The sequence below is a fragment of the Amblyraja radiata genome, chromosome 24 (genome assembly GCF_010909765.2).
Source record: "Amblyraja radiata isolate CabotCenter1 chromosome 24, sAmbRad1.1.pri, whole genome shotgun sequence".
In the NCBI taxonomy this organism is placed as follows: Eukaryota; Metazoa; Chordata; class Chondrichthyes; order Rajiformes; family Rajidae; genus Amblyraja; species Amblyraja radiata.
The window spans coordinates 7,549,165-7,571,852 of record NC_045979.1 but is presented as its reverse complement, the minus strand read 5'-3'; the positions used below and the strand labels follow the sequence as shown (position 1 = coordinate 7,571,852).

At 44.0% G+C, this 22,688-nt stretch overlaps 1 protein-coding gene across 2 annotated transcripts; it reads right to left on the bottom strand.

The window, feature by feature from the left end:
* Positions 1-1,858: 1,858 nt before the first annotated feature.
* LOC116986726 (synaptotagmin-10-like) lies at positions 1,859-20,080 on the bottom strand. 2 transcript variants are annotated; one of them, XM_033042329.1, is made up of 5 exons: positions 19,966-20,080; positions 12,749-12,920; positions 9,401-9,530; positions 4,434-4,508; positions 1,859-2,094 (listed from the first exon to the last, which is right to left on the bottom strand). In XM_033042329.1, exons 1-5 carry the CDS (start codon positions 20,060-20,062, stop codon positions 2,023-2,025), a joined length of 546 nt encoding a protein of 181 aa, XP_032898220.1. In that variant the 5' UTR covers positions 20,063-20,080; the 3' UTR covers positions 1,859-2,022. The 2 variants fall into 2 exon arrangements, with proteins under 2 accessions (XP_032898220.1, XP_032898221.1); XM_033042330.1 differs by lacking the exon at positions 4,434-4,508.
* Positions 20,081-22,688: the final 2,608 nt, after the last annotated feature.

Genomic DNA, 22,688 nt, shown 5'->3' with positions numbered 1-22,688 from the left:
TCTGATTATAACGCAGACATTTGCATTCGGTCCATTCCATTGGCCTCTGAGTAAAAAGAGTTGAGTTAACCTCACTTTTATGACTCTGGGCACAGCTGCAATTGCTTGCCAAATGTATGAACTGAGACAAACTTGCAACATGTCTGCGTGGAGTTTGCATGTTCTCCCTGTGACCACATGGGTTTCCTCCAGGTGTTCCAGTTTCCTCGCACATCCCGAAGATGAGCAGGTTAGTGGGTTAATTGGCCTCTATAAATTGCCCCTAGTGTGTAGGGAGTGAATGAAAATGGGACAACATAGAACTAGTGCAAACTCAATGGTCGGCATGGGCCAAAGGGCTTGTTTCCACTCTATGAATCAATGTGGTAACAATGTGTAGACTCACTGAAGGCTCATTAACTAATTCAAGATGACAAGGACCAAAGATTAAAACCCAATTAAACATCACAATACACTTCATTCATGGGCTGGGAGATTGCAACCTTCACCTGGTCCACCCTGTTTCGACTAATGCAATCAACCCAACGTGCACAACAATTAGATCAAATAGAACAAGTTGACCTACAACTTTAGGCTGTGTACACCATACGCAAGAAGCCTTCATTCATGGTTGCCAATAATTTGTATAAAGTGCCCATTTTAGGATTAGGTTTCTATTCTAATTTACTGCATCTCACTGCATGTAATAGGATCCAATTTACACCAATGAATTCTCGGGCAAATATAAGAAGCTTCACCATGTTTAAGCTGGTTTTACAAATGCTGGTTGTACTTAATTAGTACAAGGAAAATACTTTTAATACAGCTAGGTTGATCAGACCGTAATAGTGCACACAAATGCAAAATCAATACCCCTCCTCCTGCTCTTTACACTTCCCATTGATACTGTTTTCCGGTGGCAGGTTATCCGCAAGACTTAAAACTCAGCTGTTTCAAGGCATGATCTCGGTCAATGCTACCAGGCATTCCTCCTCATTGAAGACAGACACAAAATGCTGGAGTAACTCCGTAGGGCAGGCAACATCTCTGGAGAGAAGGAATGGGTGACGTTTCAGTCTGAAGAAAGGTCTCGACTTGAAATGTCACCCATTCCTTCTTTCCAGAGATGCTGCCTGTCCTGCTGAGTTACTCCAGCTTTGTGTGTCTATCTTCAGTTTAAACCAGTATCTGCAGTTCCATCCTACACATTCCTCCTTATTGACCAGTCTCATGCCATTGAATGATGCACAGCAGGGCTTTCCACCTTATTTAGAGACAGGGGGAGGCAAAGATGAAGAGGACCATACAAATCCTTCAATTGCCCGGTGTCAAATTTCAGGCCATGACCAGACATGTCTTATTCAATGGTGGCCAATTCTTCATCAATACCAGTAAAGTGAGTATTTTCTGCTTTCTTTGATTTTGCATGGAGATCATCTTTCAAGCATGTCTTTGCTTAAGGTGCAGTGATTACTTCTTAAATCCAGATTTTTTTTCCAGAAAGTAAAAACAATAAAACTTAAGTGGCATGACCAATATTTTGATAGCCTGAGGTTGCTGAACTATTTTTGAGTTTTGATCTCGTGATAAGCCTTTAGCTTGGTCTCTTTTAGAACTGAGAGACTGTAATGGATGCAGAACAAGAAAAAAAACATGAATGCAAGTTTTGACACAGGCCAGCATCATCAGGCCAGCAGTTAACTCTTATTTGTGAATTAGTTTCGGTTGCTGATAGAGATGAGCTTAATTTCCATTTGCAACCATTTGGTTCAAATTTATCTGTCTGGCTTAGAACACAGTGTCCCTTGAGCCTCTGCCTTATTTACACCACTGTAATAATCTTGTGTCCTTCATACACAACTTCTGAAAGCCCCCCAAATTTTGGAATTGCCTGCTATCCAAGTAGGGGCAATTTATTTCCATGAAACTAGTGTCATTTTGCTGAGTACAATGCAGTTTCCCTGTGAGGAAAGAGACTGAACTACTAACATTACATTATGTTCAGAACACCAAAGGATCCACAGAATCTCCCTGCCCTGGAATTCACGGTGTCGACGGAGGTTTAGGAGATGGACAAGAGCTTTGGCTGTCGAAGCTTGCAGTACGGCCTTGCCACTGAAAAGAAAAGATAGAAAATCCTCAGTTTACACTCGAGCGGAACAACAAACGGCATTTATATAAGGAATTTAACAGGGAAAATTATCTCAATTCAAGATCTAAAAGATGAATGGAAAATGGATGTTGAAACAGGACTGAGATTAACAGAAGTTAGTAAAGACATATTGATTTCAAAGGAAAATGAACATTTCAAGGAAGCAATGAGACAGGAAGGCCTGGTTTATGTGATGGTGAAGCAAACTTAGGTAAGTGCATAAGAGGCAGCAATTAGATGCAGTGAGACTGGGAGGTGGGATGTGGAACTGCAAGTCAGTCATGGGTTAGAGATGAGTAGCCAATAGAGACTTAAAGTTAAGGACATGTATTTTATTGGAGGGCTGGTGGCCTAGTGCTTGCTAAAGATGTGATGGGAAATCAGGAAGACTAAAGGCGAAGGCAGCAGTCTCCAGGTCAAAGTTAATTCTGCAGAATACGGGTGTGACACTGGAAGGATGTGCGTGGAGTAGCTCATTCTGTGGTGGAGTTGATGATATGTGTGAGACTTCAGCAATGAAATGCCTGAGGGAGTGTAATGGAGGTGTGATGGAAGGGGAATTGGGTTTTGTTATGGAGGCGCAGCGGTAGAGTTGCTGCCTTACAGTGCCAGCTGACCTGGGTTCGATCCTGACTATGGGTGCTGTCTGTACGAAGTTCGTACATTCTCTCCATGACCGCGTAGGTTTTCTCCGAGATCTTCGGTTTCCTCCCACACTCCAAAGACGTACAGGTTTGTAGGTTAATTGGCTTGGTATAAATGTAAATTGTCCCTAGTGTGTGTAGGATAATGTTAATGTGCAGGGATCGCTGGTCGGTACGGATTCGGTGGGTCGAAGGGACTGTTTCCGCGCTGTATCTCTAAACTAAACTAAAGGGAAATGTATGGAATCAGAAACATGTCTCAGGAATTTAATGTTCCAAACTGCGTCGCCTCTGGATAAATAAGGATTAATCATAATTTGAGGAATGATCACAATATTTTACAAATCATTGATGGACAAGCAATTTGAATACAAACAATGGTGTCATTCAAAATGAGACATTTTCATGACAATAATGAACAAATAACAAGAACATTTCTGTCTTCATTATGTGGTATTTATTCATCATAAATTGAAACTCAACGCTCTGGCACTAAACACCACAGTCAGGTAGACAGCGAGAGCCCATGTCCTCTGAACTCTCACCGTTCGTGAGTGAAGGGTCAGCATCAGAATGCTTGTGGCAATGAGACAAGGGATAAATGTTCCCACTGCTGCACCTCAAATAATGCAGAACACAGATCACTGTCACCCGCACACCCCCAGCCCTCTAGAAACTCTTAAAGAGACCAAAACTACAAATTAGATAAACATATATTTATCTCCTGATGTTATCCCAGGGACATAATCCCCAAATTTCCTTCCAGTGGTCATTGTCATTCAATTAAGGCGGGAGTTTCTATTTCACTGGGATTCCTGTCAGAATTATTTGGGCCTGGGACTTCCACTCCCTGGGGCCATTCTAGACCTGCCTCAGCTGACTGTTGTGAGGGTGTATTTGTTCGTGAAACAAGGGGCAATTCCCTGCATTCTCCACACTGCCCAGCAGAATCTGAAGCTGCCGCAGCACTTGAGTAACCAAAAAGCTTAAAGGAGCAAAGAAAACGTTAAAAACTTGGAATCAAGTGTCAAAAGGATAAGATGTAAAGAAGGGAGTCTCCCTAAGTGTTTCAGGTGAGTGCAAGAGCTCTCTGGAACAGAGGAGAGGTCAGGGAAGGAAAGGGACCAGCAGAGTTGAAGGAGACAGTTTGGCAGCTGATGCCACCTCCACAGAGCCCCGCAGGTTAACACTACCATGGACAATTTTACCATGGTAGCCATGGTAACTGTAATGTCCAGGTTCAGGAGCAGCTTCTTCCCTGCAGCCATTCGGCTATTAAACACGACAACCTCAAATCAGCTCTGAACTACATAGACTATTGTTGTTATTATTGCACTTTTATTGTTTTTTGTGTGTGAGTGTGTATATATATACATATATATATATGATGTGTATATGATCTATATATATATGTGACTATGTGTACATATACAAATACTGAACTTTTTTATTCTCTCGTTTATTATATTGTTTACAGTGTACTATGTTTACATATTCTGCTGTGCTGCTGCCAGTAAGAATGTCATTGTTCTATCTGGGACTTATGACAATAAAACACTCTGGATTCTCTTGATGCACAAAGGCTGTCACTGTCGTCACCATATTTCTTAACTCCACCCGTCTTGCCTTGACAGTATTGATCACCACCTCCAACTTACCATCAATGGGCAGGAGGGCCCACTATACCCTTCACAACCGCTTCCTTCCCCTGAGAGTGTGCCTTCACCCACAGCCTAAGACAAAGGGAAGTAGTAAAAGCCTCATGATATACACTTGCTCAATTCCTGCGCTCATTACCATTCCCCCGCCCCATTAAGGAATGCCTCACGGCACCTCGCTAACAATCCACACAGCAAAGGCTGCTACAATATTTACTGCATTCATTCAGGAGAATGTGAGGTGGAACCAATGTCAGAGAACAGTGCAAATGTGCCGCCCAATGTAACTTCATACAAGAAGGGAAGCAGAGGACTCTCGGGTGGGTAAACAGAAGGAATGGGAGAAACATGGGAAGGAAGGGTGGCAACAGGCAGAAGGTGGCAATTCATTTATCTTATTCTCATCGCTCCTGAAGAACAAACACAATTTTCCATGGCTAAACAGTTTGAATGAGCATTTGGATGTGGTCACATTCCTCTCTATGAAGGAACCCCTCTCCAAATAGCCCTCATATCAATGCACAGAGCACCGGCTTACAAACTACTGGATTATACAGATTTAGTCAATTTGGGGGGTACCACCTCTTCTTTCATAAGGTTCAAAGGATGGATTAAGAAAGTATCAATACTAACAATATTTAGGTTCCTGGTGGTGGATGTGAAATAGCCACCTTGCAGTTTAAATCCTCCCTTCACCATCTTCTGTGGGGAGTCAACAAACGTGATTAGCATTAGGATCTTGGTCTTCCCTTCGTAATCAACTCGTTACAAGTACCACCAATTGTCCTCCTCCCCGTTTAGCAGCAGCATCAAGGAAACCCTCAGGTGGTGGGTTGGGGAGTTCTCAGAAGAGAGTCAATTCCAAAGCTCGACCTGCTACAGGGAGCTGGAAGTGAAAGGTCAGATGTTGTGAATCCAGGAGTTGTGCTCCATCAATGATTTTTCTGATCAGGTGTTTGTTGTAGTATGATGTTTGTGAATAAACTCGGCATTCCACAGATGGGTTATTCAGAGTAATTTGTCTAGTATGTTTACTTCGATGCAAAGCACGTGTTTATTCTGTAGCAACCAAAGAAGAATCGGTCAGATTATCCAGCACCCGAAGTACCAGAGTGGAGAGCACTCTTCAATCCAAGCATCAAGCACACACGTACATCAGTGCGTGTGTGTGTGTGTGTGTGTGTGTGTGTGTGTGTGTGTGTGTGTGTATTCACATCTCTGTTTGTGTACATGCACAGGTACACATGCATCTGTGTGCACATGTATGAGTGCGTGCAGGTGTATATGTGTGTGTTTATATGTATGCGTGTGTGTATGTGCGCACGTGTGCGTGTGTGTGTGTGACATGTGGCCTCCCAACAATCAATAGCTAGCAGGCCAGGCACAGGGTTTCCTTAAAGATGGCAAGGTCACACTTGAGCCCAAACAACATTGAGAGAAAGACAACAGTCCCAAAAGGCTCAAGGTCACATGTCTTCATTCAGGTAAAAGTCCGGTTACCTTGAATTGATGTCTTATCACATTTGATTTCAGATTGGCTTTATAGAAGCAGGATTTGCACCATCCAAAAGCAAACTGTATATACAGACGCTTCCCAACTTACATACGGGTAATGTCCTGTGGACCCTTGCTTAAGTCGGATATTCAAGAGTCAAGAGTCGTATAACACACTTGACTCTTGGCTCTTGAATATCCGACTTAAGGGCCTGTCCCACTGTACGAGGTAATTCAAGAGTTCTCCCGAGTTTTCCCCTGATTTGAACTCGGAGTATGACTGTTGCGGGTCCGTAGGAGTTCGTGGATGTCTACGTAGCGGCTCGTACGAGTAAAAAGTAACCATTTTTTTCATCACGAGTATTATTTTACTCGTGAACATTTTTCACAGTGTTGAAGGAATTAATGTCTATTTTTAAATAAAGTACCATTGTATTTGTATTAATTATGGCCAGATTAACAGAAATAAAATGGATTCATTATTTCATATTTTGCAAATAGCGATTAGGCATTAATACTCTAATTCATTTAGAAGATTACTTTTGCTAATGAAACACAAATGTATATCAAAATAATACAGTTAACTTCCAATTTTGCAATTAATGCCTGAAGGCTCCATGGGAATTATGCAGAATCCAGAATCCGGTGTCCAGGATTTCCCCCCTCCACATCCTCGCCCCACCCCCATCTGTTCCACATCCTGTTATTATTTACCATCAAATTAGTTTGAATAGGCTCACCCTTTTCTTTGATCTCCTTTAACCTGCCACAACAATTCTTAAATGCTGACACGATCTCTTCTCTCATGATGAACTTGAGTAGTGGATTCCATAATCTCACAATCAATTTTGAATGGGAAAAGTTTCTCCTGTTTCTGTCCTAGATTATTCCCATTTGAGTCTCTTAAGTAATCAAATATAGGAATCCATTGGAAAGGAATTAAGTGAAGACTTAACCCAGAAATATGTTATATTGCAGTATTTGATGTGTTCTTCCGATGCTGAATCAGATTTATATTTTCCTTCTGGGAGTAGAATCTAATGAATCCAATGTAATTTTGCAAGGTCCACAAAAAGTGATACTCGGCACTCCCAACCAATGTCATGTGTGAATTTGTCTTAAGATGGAATATCTAATCATACCCAGCCATTTCTTTCTATAAAAATGAGGTGGTGTTTTACAGCAGAATGAGTCGCATTGTCTTTCACAATTCACATTTGCTACAACCAACTTTACTGAGGAATATAGATAATTCCTTCCTCCATTGTCAGAGTTGGCCCCACGCCAATTGGAGGAACAGCACTTCATATTTCTTGGGCAGCCTACAACACAGCAGTATGAATATTGATTTCTCTAAGTTCAAGTAACCCCTGCATTTCCTCTATCCCGCCCCTCCCCAACCTACTCATCTTACTACCTTACTGTTGGCGGCGTGACTCATCCGTTGCAGCGGCCCCTACAGCCTGTCTGTCTTTTTTTATTTTTTGTCTAGTTAAATGTAGTGTTGGTGTTTTTTAAAATATTAGTTTTAAATGTGTATATGTGGGGGGGGGGGGGGGGGGAGGGGGAAACCGTTTAAAATCTCTTCCCTGTCCGGGAGACCCGACCTTTTCCCTGTCGGGTCTCCGTTGTCGTTGGGGCCTAGCACCGTGGAGCGGCCTCCAACCTGAACGACCCGGGGGCTCGGGAGACTGCGGAGCTGCGGAGCTGCGGACTACTCACCATCGTGGGGCTGGCCGGCCTCGGAGCGTGGGGAGCGGTGGTGACTCGCTGCTGCGACTCGACTCCTGGGGCTCAGAGGCTCCAGCAACGCAGCCGCAGGTCCGGTGGGCTGGGACATCGGGAGCTCGCGGGTCCGGGGGGAGAGAGAGACCGCTTCCCGGAGCTCCCGCAACGCGATTTCTCCAGCCCGTGTCGCGGGGTTGGAACGACCCGGAGCGGGGACGTACATCGCCCGGCGCGGCTTCATGGCCGTGGGACATTCCAGCGCCCGCCGGGGGCTCCAACTTTGTGACATTTAGACTGGGAGCGGGGCTGTAAATCGCCCGGCACGGCCTAAAATGGCCGTGGGACTTATCATCGCCCGCCTGGGGCTTGGATATCGGGAGAGACATGGAGAACAGGGGAGAGAAAAGACTTTGCCTTCCATCACAGTGGGTTCACTGTGATGGATGTTTGTGTGAATTAAATTGTGTGTATGTCTAGGAATTGTCTTTGTTTGTATGGCTGTGGAAACAGAATTTCGTTTGAGTCTCACTGAGGCTCAAATGACAATAAATTGTATTGTATTGTATTGTACCTTCACTGTTGTCCTCATTAGTTTTACTGTTTGTATCCACTCGTTATCCATTTGCTTTCCCTCTCTCTCTGTCACTCCCCCATACTAGTTCTCCAACTCTCCTCTTGATTAAATATTACTGATTGTATGCTGCTTTGTCACTATCGCCTCAGCTAACAATGAACAATTCTAAATGTCCTTATCACCCGCTTTGATCTGTCATTTTCACACCTTACCCTTCCATATTTCTAAACTCCCTTTCCTCTGAGTCTCAATCTGAAGAAGGGTCATGATTCGCATCTTCACCCATTCCATCTCTCCAGAGATGCTGCCTGTCCCACTGTTACTTCAGTATTTTGTGTCTATCTTTGGTTTAAACCAGCATCTGCAGTTCCTTCCTGTACATAGATAATGACCTAATTATTCTAAAATATGATGGTTTAAAATAGTCAGGAAAGAAGACAAGATGATGCAGAATGTAACAGGTGCTGTACATGCTTTTCACAACTGAAAAGAATCAATCAGATGATGAGGAGCTTGACAATTTTGAGTTCAGAAGAATAAAGAGAATTGGTAGCGGAGAAGAATCTCAACTTAGTAGGAAATGGGTCACCTTGTACAACAGGCTACATGTGCCAGGTGAAAGTACACCTCAAGTACATATCAAGTAAAATCGAGAGAAGGGCTTTTATGATGTGGTGCGAATGTGCAAACTAAAAGAGGGTGAGAAGTGGATCATGTCCCCTGTTCGGTAGTGATGGCAGGTCATATATGAAGCCTCAAGATATGGAAATAGATATGAAAGAATTACAGCTGAACAAACAGAATAATAATCATTACCTTCAACACTGCAGTAGGTTACTGGCAGAGATCGAGCAAACAGCTATAAAATGGAACATTTTTAACAGCCAGCTTCCTGTCTCGATGGTGAATGTGAGGATTAAACCCAACAGACTTACACTGATTTGGAACTTACACAGAATCAGTCCTTTTGCCTGGTGTGCTTATTAAAGGTCAATAGAATTCACTAGCATTCCACCATTAGGATCACCAATAAACATATAAATATTTACAATTAGTTTGGATTTAACAGTAAGGCTGCATTAAGGGATAGTGACAGTACTGCAGAAGCACAAACTATCATTGGCGTTCATGTATTATACATGAACTACAAAGAAGCCTAATGTTCATTTACCTCCACCAGTGGGTGCCAATGGGCAATTGGTTTGCGTGGGTAAGCCAACATCTCATTCCAGTGGTCCCTCCCCAGGCCTTCAGCGTTGATGCCCACACGACAAACTCCAATTATCTCATTATGTCCAACGCTGACCAAAGTGAAGAGAAAACAACGCACATTAACAAATATCCCTGGACACATTTTCCATAATCCCCAATAGCAAGAATAGAACAGAGATAACTCACGGCTGAAAGGCAATGCTTGCCATATCTGGCGCATTATGTTCCATTTGCTTCCCAATGTGAAATCAGTCTCCCAATGTTATAACATAGGAAGAACAATGGTTCACTCAAATTCAACTTCTTTGTAATATTTACATAGTTCTCAGCCTCTGGCCTCCAGCAAACACATCCCAATAATAACATTTATTTCAAATATGTTTATTGCTCTTTGAACAATGAACTTTTCGATCTTTTCTTGAATGTTTTGTGAATTTAGCTATAACATATAGTTTTATTTTTACTATTTTCCACTATCCTTATTTGGTTGGTAACATTCTGTCAGCATTACTAATGCGATGACCATCTGTCATGTTTCCAAAGGATGATCTTCAATACTTTTGAAGTTCTGGCAGGTTGTAGTTACAATAACAGTTACAGACAATAGATGGTCAAACAAGGGCATTCAGCCTGGGTCTGGTGCAAACAGCATGGGTCTAATTATACATGGTATATCAACATGTGCTCCCTCGTTGTAGTTTAATCTGTGGCCCTGGTTCTGTAATTCCCAGACGTTTTAATCCTGATAACATTTACCACCTCAGGCAATTGAGGAAATTCAGGGTGTCTCTGAGGAGCCTCCAGTGCTTCTACTCAGCGGCAGTGGAAAGCATCTTGTCCGGAAACATCACAATTTGGTTTGGAACTGCTCTGCCCAGGTTCTGCAGAGAGTAGTGCGTTCGGCCGAATGCACTATGGGAACTACACTCGCCCCCCCTGCAGGAACTATATATCAGAAGGTGCAGATCCAGAGCCAGCAACATTATAGGGGACTCCTTCCACCCCAGCAACAGACTGTTCCAGTTGCTACGGTCAGGCAAACGCCTCCGTTGCCATGCTGTGAAAACAGAGAGGATGAGGAGTTTCTTCCCAGTGGCCAATGGGACTGTAAACTTCTATCTCACCAGGGACTAACTTTACTGAACCAATTTACTGTTGTGTGGTGTCTTTTTAAAATTGCTGTTTTTTCTTTTTTTTCCCACAAATATGTAATTACTGATTCTGTTCCATTCTGTTTTGTAGTTTTTTGCACAATCCGCAAGCATTGCCACTTTTCATTTCATTTCACTGCACATCTCGTATGCATATGTGACGAATAAACTTGACTTGACTTGACAACATCCATCCAGCCAGTTCCAGTGCCCTAAGGATTGAATCCTTTACCACCACATATTCTTTCATCTGGTTCTTTAAGTTTTTACTCTTTTTGGCCCTGTGCTATTTTGGGCATGGAAAGGGGAATGACCCAGAGGTGATAATCTTAAAACTCTACATTTATTATTTAATTATTTGAATGCATGGTGCGTTTTCAACAAAAGAGATGAGCTGATTGCACAGTTAGCAAGTTATAAATGTAATGCAACTGCCCATGTGGTGATTCTTACTTTCACTGTAAAATAATAATTCAAACTAAGATTCGTCCTTCTCCTCCAGAGTACCCCTCTCGTGCCAAACATGACAGAATAAGAGTTTACGTAAGTGATTTTCAGTTTGATATCACCTCAGAATTGCTTTGCAGTGGAATCAGCGAGCACTGGGGAGGCTCCATTACTCCATTATTTGAAGGCAGCATGATGGCACAGTGGTAGAGTTGCTGCCTTACAGTGACAGAGACCCGAGTTCGATACTGACCACAAGAGCTGTCTGTTTGGAGTTTGAGGATGTAACAAGTAGAATGGATAAGGGAGAGCCACTGGATGTGGTGTGTCTGGACTTTCAAAAAGCCTTTGACAAGGTCCCACACATGAGATTAGTGTGTAAAATTAGTGCACATGGTTTTGGGGGTAGGGTATTGACATGGATAGAGAACTGGTTGGCAGACAGGAAGCAAAGAGTAGGAATTAACGGGTCCTTTTCAGAATGGCAGGCAGTGACTAGTGGGGTGCCGCAAGGCTTGGTGCTGGGACCCCAGTTATTTACAATACATATTAACGAATGAGACAAGGGATTTAAAGTGACATCTCCAAGTTTGCGGATGACACAAAGCTGGGTGGCAGTGTGAGCTGCGATGAGGATGCTATGGGGCTGCAGGGTGACTTGGTTAGGTTGGGTGAGTGGGCAGATGCAAGGCAGATGCAGTATAATGTGGATAAATTTGAGGTTATCCACTTTGGTGGCAAGAACAGGAAAGCAGATTATTATCTGAATGGTGTCAGATTAGGAGAAGGGGAGGTGCAACGAGACCTGGGTGTGCTTGTACATCAGTCACTGAGGGTAAGCATGCATGTACAGCAGGCAATGAAGAAAGCTAATGGCATGTTGGCCTTCATTGTGCGCGGATTTGAGTTTAGGAGCAAGGCGGTTCTACTGCAGTTGTACAGGGCCCTGGTGAGACCGCACCTGGAGTATTGTGTGCAATTTTGATCTTCTACTTTGAGGAAGGACATTATTGCTATTGAGGGAGTGCAGCATAGGTTCACCAGGTTAATTCCCAGGATAAAAGAATGGGTCGACTGGGCTTGTATTCACTGGAATTTAGGATGAGAGGGCATTGTATAGAAACATATAAAATTCTTAAAGGATTGGACAGGAAAAATATTCCCGATGTTGGGGGAGTCCAGAACCAGGAGTCACAGTTTAAGAATAAGGGGTAGGCCATTTAGGACTGAGATGAGGAAAAACTTCTTCACCCAGAGAGTTGTGAATCTGTGGAATTCTGTGCCACAGAAGGCAGTGGAGGCCAATTCACTGGATGTTTTCAAGTGAGTTAGATTCAGTTCCTAGGGCTAAAGGAATCAAGGGATATGGGGAAAAAGCAGGAACGGGGCACTGATTTTAGATGATCACCCATGATCATATTGAATGGCAGTGCTGGCTCAAAAGGCCGAATGGCCTACTCCTGCACCTATTTTTTAATGTTTCTATGTTTCCCTGTGAGCTGCGCGGGTTTTCTTCGAGATCTTTGGTTTCCTCCCACTCTCCAAAGACGGACAGATTTGTAGGTTAATTTTCTTGGTATAAATTTAAATTGTCCCTAGTGTGTGTGTAGCATAGTGTTAATGTGCAGGGGTCTCTGGTTGGTGCGGACTCTGTAGGCAGAAGGGCCTGTTTCCGTGTTGTATCTCTAAACAAAACTAAACATACTCACCGGTCATAGTCCATGACTGAGATCAGCAAGCTGACCTGGTCCATGTTCTCAGGAGGTATGTCGAAGATAATTGCCTCATTGTAAGTAGGATTTAGCGTGTTTTTCTTTATGGTTGTTTTCTTCTTTTTTAATCGTCGTCCTTCACATAGCAAAGAAACTTTAACGTATGGATCTAGTAAAGAAAGCATAGATTTTATATAAGATGCCTGCATTATAGATGGAGGGAGATGGATTGTAAAGAACCCAATCAAATTTGTTGATTGAACCCAATCACTATTGTTGATTCTTCCTGCAACTCAGTACATAGATAATAATTTTATTTCCATTTTGGTATTGCGAAACATAGAAACATAGAAACATAGAAATTAGGTGCAGGAGTAGGCCATTCGGCCCTTCGAGCCTGCACCGCCATTCAATATGATCATGGCTGATCATGGCTGAACCACAGTTTCATTATTAGACACATTTGTTCTTTCGCAACAGGGACATTGTATTCCTGTGTTAAGAGGAATTAGCAGAGTCAACTTGTTGACTCCTAGTTTTCAGGTTAATCCAATTATTTTCCAGAAATCTAAAGCAAAGCATGTGATGAACTCTACACTCTTTAGACTATAGACCTGAGAGATGCAGAACGGAAACAGGCCCTTGGACAACCAAGTCCGCGCAAACCAGCCATCACCCTGTACACAAACACTATCCTACACACTAGGGCCAATATTACAATTTTACGAAACCCAATTAACCTACAAACCTGTACGTCTTTGGAGCGTTGGAGGAAACCAGAGCACCCAGAGAAAACCCACGAGATCACAGAGCGAACATACAAACTTTGTACAGACAGCACCCATAGTCAGGATTGAAGCGAGGTCTATGGCGTTGTAGGCAGCAACTCTGCCACTGTGCCGTCCATTTCCCCATGCTGCCTGGAAGCAAAACTCTGCACTGTGAATCTTGTAACATTGCTCAGGAGAGCAATTGGATAGATATGGCCCTCAATGATAAACCCTGTGAGTATCTGCTGATTGCATGTATCACACAGGAGTAATCTTCTTGTGGCACAGGAGCTGAGGGTTGATCTTGTCGAGGTGAATAAGATCATGAGGGGAATAAATAGGGTAAATACGCAGAGTCTTTTACCCAGAGTTGAGGAATCAAGAAACCGAGGACATGGGTTTAAAGTGATAGGGGAAATATAAAAATAGGTGGAGTAGGCCATGTGGCCTTTCGAGCCAGAACTGCCATTCAATATGATCATGGCTGATCATAAGATGCCCCACCTAAGCTAGTTGCCCGCGATTGACCCATCTATACTACTACTAAAAGTCTAATCTTGACCACTCTCGTCTACGATGTAAATATACATTTTAAAAAACGCAGATTTTTTCGCCATCTTACTCACCATCCTCCTCTCCGCCAACCGCCCCAAGTTTTTTTCCGATCGGTGAAATAATAAAAAAGTTATGAATGTTTAAAAAATCGTGAGATCAGCAGATTGGTCTTCTCGCCTGTCAGTCACCATGATGAAGGTAACGCCCCTTCCGGGGGTGGGGGGGGGGGTGCTAGGAGAATAAAGCGCCAGAGGCCGGACATGAGTCAGTCACCCCGGAAGACCATGAGTGAGAGTTGAGTCCAGAACTGTGAGTCTACGCCATGAGAGAACTGAATTGTGCGTCTGCACTGTGCTGCTTGAACTGAATTAAAGGGTTGGTCTGCACTGTGCTGCTTGAACTCAATGGAAGGGTTGGTCTGCACTGTGCTGCTTGAACTGAATGTCGCACTCATTCCAGAAGTCCCGCTCAGGGGAGAGGCTGCGCTCGACCGCTTGAGTAGATTCAAGAGTTTTACTGTCGTATATATGTTATGTGTGAGTGTGTGATGGATGGTGTGAGTGTGTGTTTGAGAGATGGTGCGTGTGTGAGATGGAGTGTGTGTGTGTGAGATGGAGTGTGTGTGTCTGTGTGTGTGAGATGGTGTGTGTGTGTGATGGAGGGTGTGTGTGTGTGAGCCCACCAGCCGTGAGTGACTCAACTGCCAGCCCACCAGCCATGAGCGAGTCAACTGCCAGCCCACCAGCTGTAAGTGAGTCAACTGCCAGCCCACCAGCCGTGAGTGAGTCAACTGCCAGCCCACCAGTCACGAGTGAGTCAAATGCCAGCCCACCAGTAATGAGTGAGTCAACTGCCAGCCCACCAGCCGTGAATGAGTCGGCTACCAGCCCACCAGCTGTGAGTGAGTTGGCTGCCAGCCCACCATCCATGAGTGACTGAGCTGCCAGCCCACCAGCCCACCAGCTGTGAGTGACTGAGCTGCCAGCCCACCAGGCCTGAGTGACTGAGCTGCCAGCCCACCAGGCCTGAGCTGCCAGCCCACCAGGCCCGAATGATTGAGCTGCCAGCCCACCAGGCCCGAGTGAATAAGCTGCCAGCCCACAAATCCATTTGGCCCACAATGTCCATACTACCTCTCTGGAAACCAGTCAATTCGGCCCACAACACCCATACTTGGGCTCCAGAAAGACCCCAATATTGGAATTGGTGGAGAGGTGGAATATTGCATTGGGGGACCAGCCCTCTCGTGTGAACACGGGACCCAACGGGTCCCACTTAGCCTAGTATGCCTTTAAACCGTTCCTATCCAAGTGTCCCAGTGTATTTTAAATACTGTCATAGTACCTGCCTCAACTACAGCTCCTGGCTGCTCATTCCATATACCCTCCACTTCAATGTTACTCCTCAGGTTTCTACTAAATCTTTCTCCTCTCATTTTAAACCCATGCCCTTTAATTCTTGATTCCCCCTCCCTTGGTAAAATACTTTGTGCATTTACTCTATATATTCCACTCATGAATATATGCTCTTCTATAAGATCACATCTCAGCCTCTCCAAAAGAAGAAAGTCCTGGCCTGCCCGATGTTTCACTCTCGGTCAGGTCCTCGAGTCCTGGAAAAATCCTGGTAACTTTTTTCGGCACCCTTTCTAGCGTAATGGCATCCTTCCTAACTGTAACATAATGTCCCAAATTCTAAGCTCAATATCCTGACTGATGAAGGTCAATGTGCCAACAGCTTTCTTTACCACCCAATCTACCTTTGACACCACTTTCAGAACTCTATGTATCTCTGCTCCTCAATCCTAGATCCCTCTGCTCTGCAACATATCCCAGGACCCTCACATATACTGTGATGGTCTTGCCCTGGTTTGACTTCCCAAAATACAACTCCTCATTTGTACTAAACTCCATTAGCCATTCCTCAGCCCTCTTGTCCAGCTGATCAAGATCATGCTGTCATTTTCGATAACCATCTTCACTGCCTACGATACCACCTCCTTTAGTGCTGTCTGCAAACTTGCTATTCATGCCTTCTATGTTGACATCCAAATCATTCATATAAACCACATACAGCAATGGGCCCAGCACTGATCCCTGAGGTCCCTTGGGTGGCACAGTGGCGTAGCAGTAGAGCTACTGCCTTACAGCGCCAGAGACCCGGGTTCGATCCTGTCTGCAGGTGGTTATCTGTACGGAGTTTGTACGTTCTCCCTGTGAACTGCGTGGGTTTTCTCCAAGATCTTCGGTTTCCTCCCACACTCCAAAGATGTACAGGTTTGTAGGTTAATTGGCTAGGTATAAATGTCAATTGTCCCTAGTGTGTGTAGGATAGTGATAGTGTGCTGGGATCGGTGGTCGGTGCGGACTCGGTGGGCCGAAGGGACTGTTTCCACATTGTATTTCTAAACTAAAAAAAAGTATGTATCCAGTCTGCAAAACAACTTTCCACCACAACCCACTGCTTCCTTTCATGAATAGAAGCCAAGCTTCTCTCCAAGATCAATTTTCACAAGCTTAATTTCTGAGGCACAAAAGGGAAAGTAGGCTATTTTTATTATTTGTCTGATGAGACCAAAAAGTAATTTTAATTCTCATCACGCAGCTACATATTTTGGGGCTAATAGCTCTTTAACAAACACTGTTAATGACAGTATAAACAATTCTCGGTTCATTATCTCTAACCCACCGACCGAGTCGTCATTACTCATGTGTGCCCTCTCCATTCTGTCAAGTTAATTTCCCCAGACAAAACTGCAAGTTAATTTAATGTTTTATAACAACAATAGAAATGACACCAGACAAAGCTGTCAAAGCATAGTGATTGTGGGGAATTTTTGATATTACTTCACTGTCATTTGTTATTTTAACCAAATTTGATCTCATCGGGAAGGCTGGCTCCGTGTTGGGGGCGGAGGTGGATTCACGGGAGGTGGTCCTGGAGGGGAGGATGCTCCTCAAACTGCGGAGCATATTTCACAATACAACTCACCCCCTCCATGCCACACTGGTCAACCTGAGAAGTACCTTCAGCAACAGACTGGTTCCACCAAGATGCAGCACAGAACGTCACAGGAGATCATTTTCCCCTGTGGCTATCAAACTGTACAATTCTCCCCCTTCTGTCATGGGGTAGACTGACTCCCCTCCAAGGAATTAAGGAGAGAATTGTGAAATGTCAAGCCTGAGGAAGGGATGTAGAAGGAATGGGATGGGGAGGGGGTGGGGGGTTAAAAGCCCTTTGGTTCAAATACGTAAAAGAATATAGGTATAGTTCATACCCACATCAGGGAAAAAAATAATTCTAAAGAAATGCATTTTGAATGAAAAGCAGTAGAGATCACCACAATGTTCTTTAAAAAGGTCTAATGTTTATGGTGAAGGTCTAACAGCAGGACAGGGTTAGATTCTGCATGTAAGAATTTCACTGTTCCATTTTGGGACATATGTGTCAACATTCTTGACACTTGGTTAGTGAGATCTGAAGGTGGCAGACCCGGTCAACCAGGATAATTTGTCCCAGTTGCTAACTATTTTGACACCACTTCCCATTCCAATACTGACCTTTCTGCCCAGGGCCCTCTCCATTGCCAGAGTGAGGACACAACCTGGAGGAACAGCGCCTTATATACAGCCTGGGTAGCGATGAACATTGGTTTTTCCAATTTTAAGCCAACACCCCATCCCCCTCCTCCCCCACCCCAGCCGGCTCTCCCCCACCACTTTCGTTTCTGGATGTGGACCCATTTCTCCAACAATCGCATCCCCCTTTTCCCTTCCCTACAAACATCACCCTGCCATGTTCTCTTCTGCTGCCTGACCTGCTGAATTACTCCAGTACTTTGTGCATTTTTTTACTTGGACTGTCTATTGGTTCAACTTTCTTACTCTATTCAAAGCTGTATAATGAGATATTTAAACCGTCATCTTCGTACATCCTGTATTCCCTTTAAGGGTATTGTATGTAGCTGGGCCAATGTGGAACAATGTATTTGGGGAGAGGAATGTCCAAAAGATTCTGATTGAAATGTGGTTTGGTTTAGTTTAGTTTGGAGATACAGCGCAGAAACGGGCCCTTCGGCCCACCGAGTCCACACCGACCAGCGATCCCTGCACACTAACACTATCCTACACACTCTAGGGACAATTTACATGTATACTCAGCCAATTAACCTACACACCTGTGCGCCTTTGGAGTGTGGGGGAAAACCAAAGATCATAGGCAGAACATACAAACTCCATATAGACAGCACCCGTAGTCGGGAATGAACCCGGAACTCCGGCACTGCAAGTGCTGTAAGGCAGCAACTCTACCGCTGCGACATCATGCCACACCGTGGTATAGAGAAGAGGAACAGAGAGCAGCAGGAAAGTTGTTCTGGGACTGACGTCAATTAGTGATTCACTCTGAATGACTGAATTTACAGCAGGGCAGGTTTCCACAACTGACAAACGCCTGCACAGATGCTTTCCAACATGTCCCACACCAACTAAATTATCAGCTTTCATCCCCAACGCATGAGACAGGATTCAACCAATGACACACTGTAAGTACGTATAGCGGAGGTGTTGAATATGTGCTTGATACATGTGATGCATCTACCCAGAGGAAATGCATGGCTTTCCTTCCCCTGGTGAGAGGACTTGAGCTTGATTTGTTCCAACCCGTATCCTTTGTGAAATTAAAGCCTCAGGCTTGTGTATATAAATAAAGCAGCAGGCAAGACAAAGGGACACCACTAAACTGCGGAAAAAGCTCAATAGCAACCAGTTGTTGAGCGGATGTTGCAGGAATGGCCTTGACACTGGACCACTTGGCTTTTGTTCCCCATGTTGTAGACCTCCATTCCAGAAGAGTTACAAATGCTAATTGCCATCCCAACAATTTCTACCATTTGGAGAGCAATTCATCAAGGCTTTTTGAGAAGTAGATTAGTTTAGTTTAGTTTATTGTCACGTGTACCGAGGTACAGTGAAAAGCTTTTGTCACGTGCTATTCAGTCAGCGGAAAGACAATACATGATCACAATCGAGCCATTTATAATGTATAGATACATAAGGGAATAAAGTATAAGGAAAAGCCTCAACCTCTAACACCTAGAAAAATAAGGCCAGCAATCACTTGGGTAGTCAGTCATCGGCATTAGAATCCATTATACATGTCGTCTACAGTTATAATATTCTAATATGTTCGCCGATCAAAGGATGGTTTTGTAATAATAAAGATAATATTTAGCAAGTAAAATGAATATCTTAAGAGTCAGTCAGTTCATGATCGATTAATCGGAGAAATACTGAAAGTAAGTGGTGAATGTTTGGAATAATCCAAGGAGAATGACAGACATAATCACTGAATCGCTCAATATGTGTAAAGGGAAAGGAAAGGTCCTGTCATTTTTAGATTTATAACTAGTCCTCAAAAGGGGGGAGAGATCTTAGAATACCACGTGATCTTTCCATTTTCATGTGTACGAAGAAGTATAGATGCTGGTTTAAATCGAAGTTAGACACAAAATTCTGGAGTAACTCAGCGGGACAGGCAGCATCTCTGGAGAGAAGGAATGGGTGACGTTTCAGGTCGAGACCCTTCTTCAGTTTGATGTGACAATTAATTCAAGGAGACAAAAGAAGGGCCTCGACCCGAAACGTCACCCATTCCTTCTCTCCAGAGATGCCGCCTGTCCCGCTGAGTTACTCCAGCATTTTGTCTCTATCTTCTCTTTCCATTTTCTCACCTGAAACATCACCAACTTTTTTCTTCCTCTTTTCAGATTATGTTATTGGGGCTGTTCGATGTTTTCACTATTTTCTGTTTTTATTCGAGTTGGGTTATAACTTTTTCTTTCAGGCTGTGTGCTGATAGATACAGAATTAGTAGGAAGCAACTCACCGGAGTATCCAGTAATGTCCATAGCTTTGAGATTCCTGCATTTGATGACGGTCAGTGTCAGACGGCCAGCAGTGGGCAGGTAGCAGAGAGAGAACATGATTTCGCCCAGGTCCACACTTTCCTTTAAATAACAAATGAAAATCACATCAAGTCATGCATTTACAAAACCTCGACCAGAGAGCCCATACGCAGAAAACAAGCCAAGTCACACAAACAAAGCATGAGACTGACCGATTGAGTGTCACAACGTATGTCTCCTCGAATTAATGGTCTGTCCAGGCTCAATGGACGTTTTAAACTTTTGTACCTTTAGGTAATGACCTGCTGATTAACTGCAACTAAACACATTCAATGCAACATGTTCACATGCCATCGTGTGTGGGGGTTGCACAGTGGCCTAGCGGTAGAGTTGCTGCCTTACTGTGCCAGAGACCCGGGTTCGATCCTGACTATGGTTGCTGTCTTTACGGAGTTTGTAAGTTCTCCCCATGTTATTGCACGGGTTTTCTCTGGGTGCTCCGGTTTCCTCCCACATTCCATGGATGTTCAGGTTTGTAAGCTAATTAGCCAGTAAAATTGTAAATTGTCTCTAGTGTGGAGGATAGTGCTAGTGTTTGGCGTGATCGCTGGTCAGGGCTGAGTTGGTAGGCCAAAGGGCCTCATTCCGCGCTCTATCTCCAAAGTTTAAAGTAAAGTCTAACGTCTAAAGTGTACCATAATGTCTGCTCTGGGTAAGTCCCGGGGAAGAGCTTAAGTTGTGAGTCAGTCATGGGAACATGAAGCCGAACCAAGCGCAAGATGGTTCAAGCCAATCAAGTTGAATGAAAAGCTATCTTTCCTTTAGCCTTCTCCGCTATCTTTCCTTAATGCCCCATTATTATTTTCCTTCTCCACCTTCCCCACAACTATCTACCTCCTTGGTGACCCTCAGATTATCCATGATCGGACTTTGATAGCTTTACCTTGCACTAAACGTTATCCCCTTATCATGTTTCTGTACACTGTAAATGGCTCGATTGTAATCATGTATTGTCTTTCTGCTGACTGGATAGCACGCAACAAAAACTTTTCACTGTACCTCGGTACACGTGACAATAAACTAAACCGATGTAACTAAACGGAATTGTCCAGCGGTGAATGAGGTGGTCACCCATCTTAATATTACTGAAAAGCAAAAATATTATGGAGATAAATATCACACAAGAGTTCGCACTAATAGGTGATAAGTAAATCTGTAGCGTTTACAGATTTAATTGAATTATTATTAAAGGGTAAATATAGCTCGGCTCATTAGCTCAAAACATCTCAAATTATTTGACAGCTAATGGTGTACTTTTGAATTATATTTCTGTATGTTGGCAAAATGGTACTTAAATGTGTGCACAGCAAGATCACACTTAGACCACTGTGATCAATGACAACTTCTTCTGCTCCAGAGCTGGAATGATAAAAAAAAAAAAAAAAAAAGTGCTGGAGTACCTTAGCTGCTCAGTCAGCATTGCTGGAGAATGTGGGTAGGTAGTATTTGACTGATTGTGGGGGGGGGGGGGGGGGGGATATGGGGATAGAAAGGTGGGGCAGGACAAAACATGGTCGGTAATCAACGAACACAGGTGAGAGGGTGGAGGGGGGGGGGGGGGGGGGGGGGGTTGATAGGCAGAAGGATAGACAAAGGCCAGAGATGAAATACAGAAGGTGTGAGACAAGGAGTCTAAAGAGTTGCGATCTGTGAAGCCAGGGTAAGGAATGCAGGTGCGGGGTTGGGGGAGGGGAGAACTAGATGCACGTCCAATTAGGGCACGGGTGGGGGAGGGTGGGGGGAGTGTAAAGGGTTGTGGGGGAGAAAGCGGAGGGGGAGGGTTGTTCGGCGTTACTTAAAATTGGAGAATTCGGTGTTCATACCATTGGGCTGTAGTCTACCCAAGCAGAGAATGATAAACATTGGCGAGGACACAAATCGAATACACTTGCTCAGCTACAAATGTTGGCAGTAGTTTCTAGACTCATGGCCAGGGGCAGGTTGATGGTAGGAATAGGAGAAATATGATTTTGGTTCATAAGCAGTGGTCTGTGTGGAGTTCTCTCTCCTCCCAGTGTTCCAGTTTCACCCACATCTCAAGGACGTGTGGGTTGGTAGATTAATTGGATTGGCTTTACTATGTGGATGACTGGCAGAATCAGAAGGGAGTTGATGGGAATGGGGAGAGAATAAGTTTCAGGGAAAAATTATTAGGGTTATGGGATTGCTCTGTAAGTCAGCATGGATGTGAAGGGTCAAAGTGGCCTCCTCTGTGTCATTAGTAGAGTCATAGAAAGCGGGACCAGGCCCTTCCGTGTCCCATCAACACCAGTCCCATCTGCCTGCGTTTCCCACTAAAACTGTCCTATCCATGTACCTGTCCAAATGTTTCTTAGACTTTGTGATATTACCTACCTCAACTACCTCTTCCGGTAGCTCATTCCATACACACACCACCCTCTGTGTGAAAACTTTATCCTTTGGGTTCCTATTGAATCTTGCCCCCCTCATTTTAAATCCTCTGGTTCTCAGTATCCCTCATCTGGGCAAGAGACTCTGTGTGTCTACCAAATCTATTCCTCTCATGATTTTGTACACCTTTATAAAATCACTCCATATCCTCCTGCACTCCAAGGAATAAAGTCCTCGCCTGCTCTCCCAATAGCTCAGGCCCTCGAGTCCTGACAACATCCTCGTAAGTCTT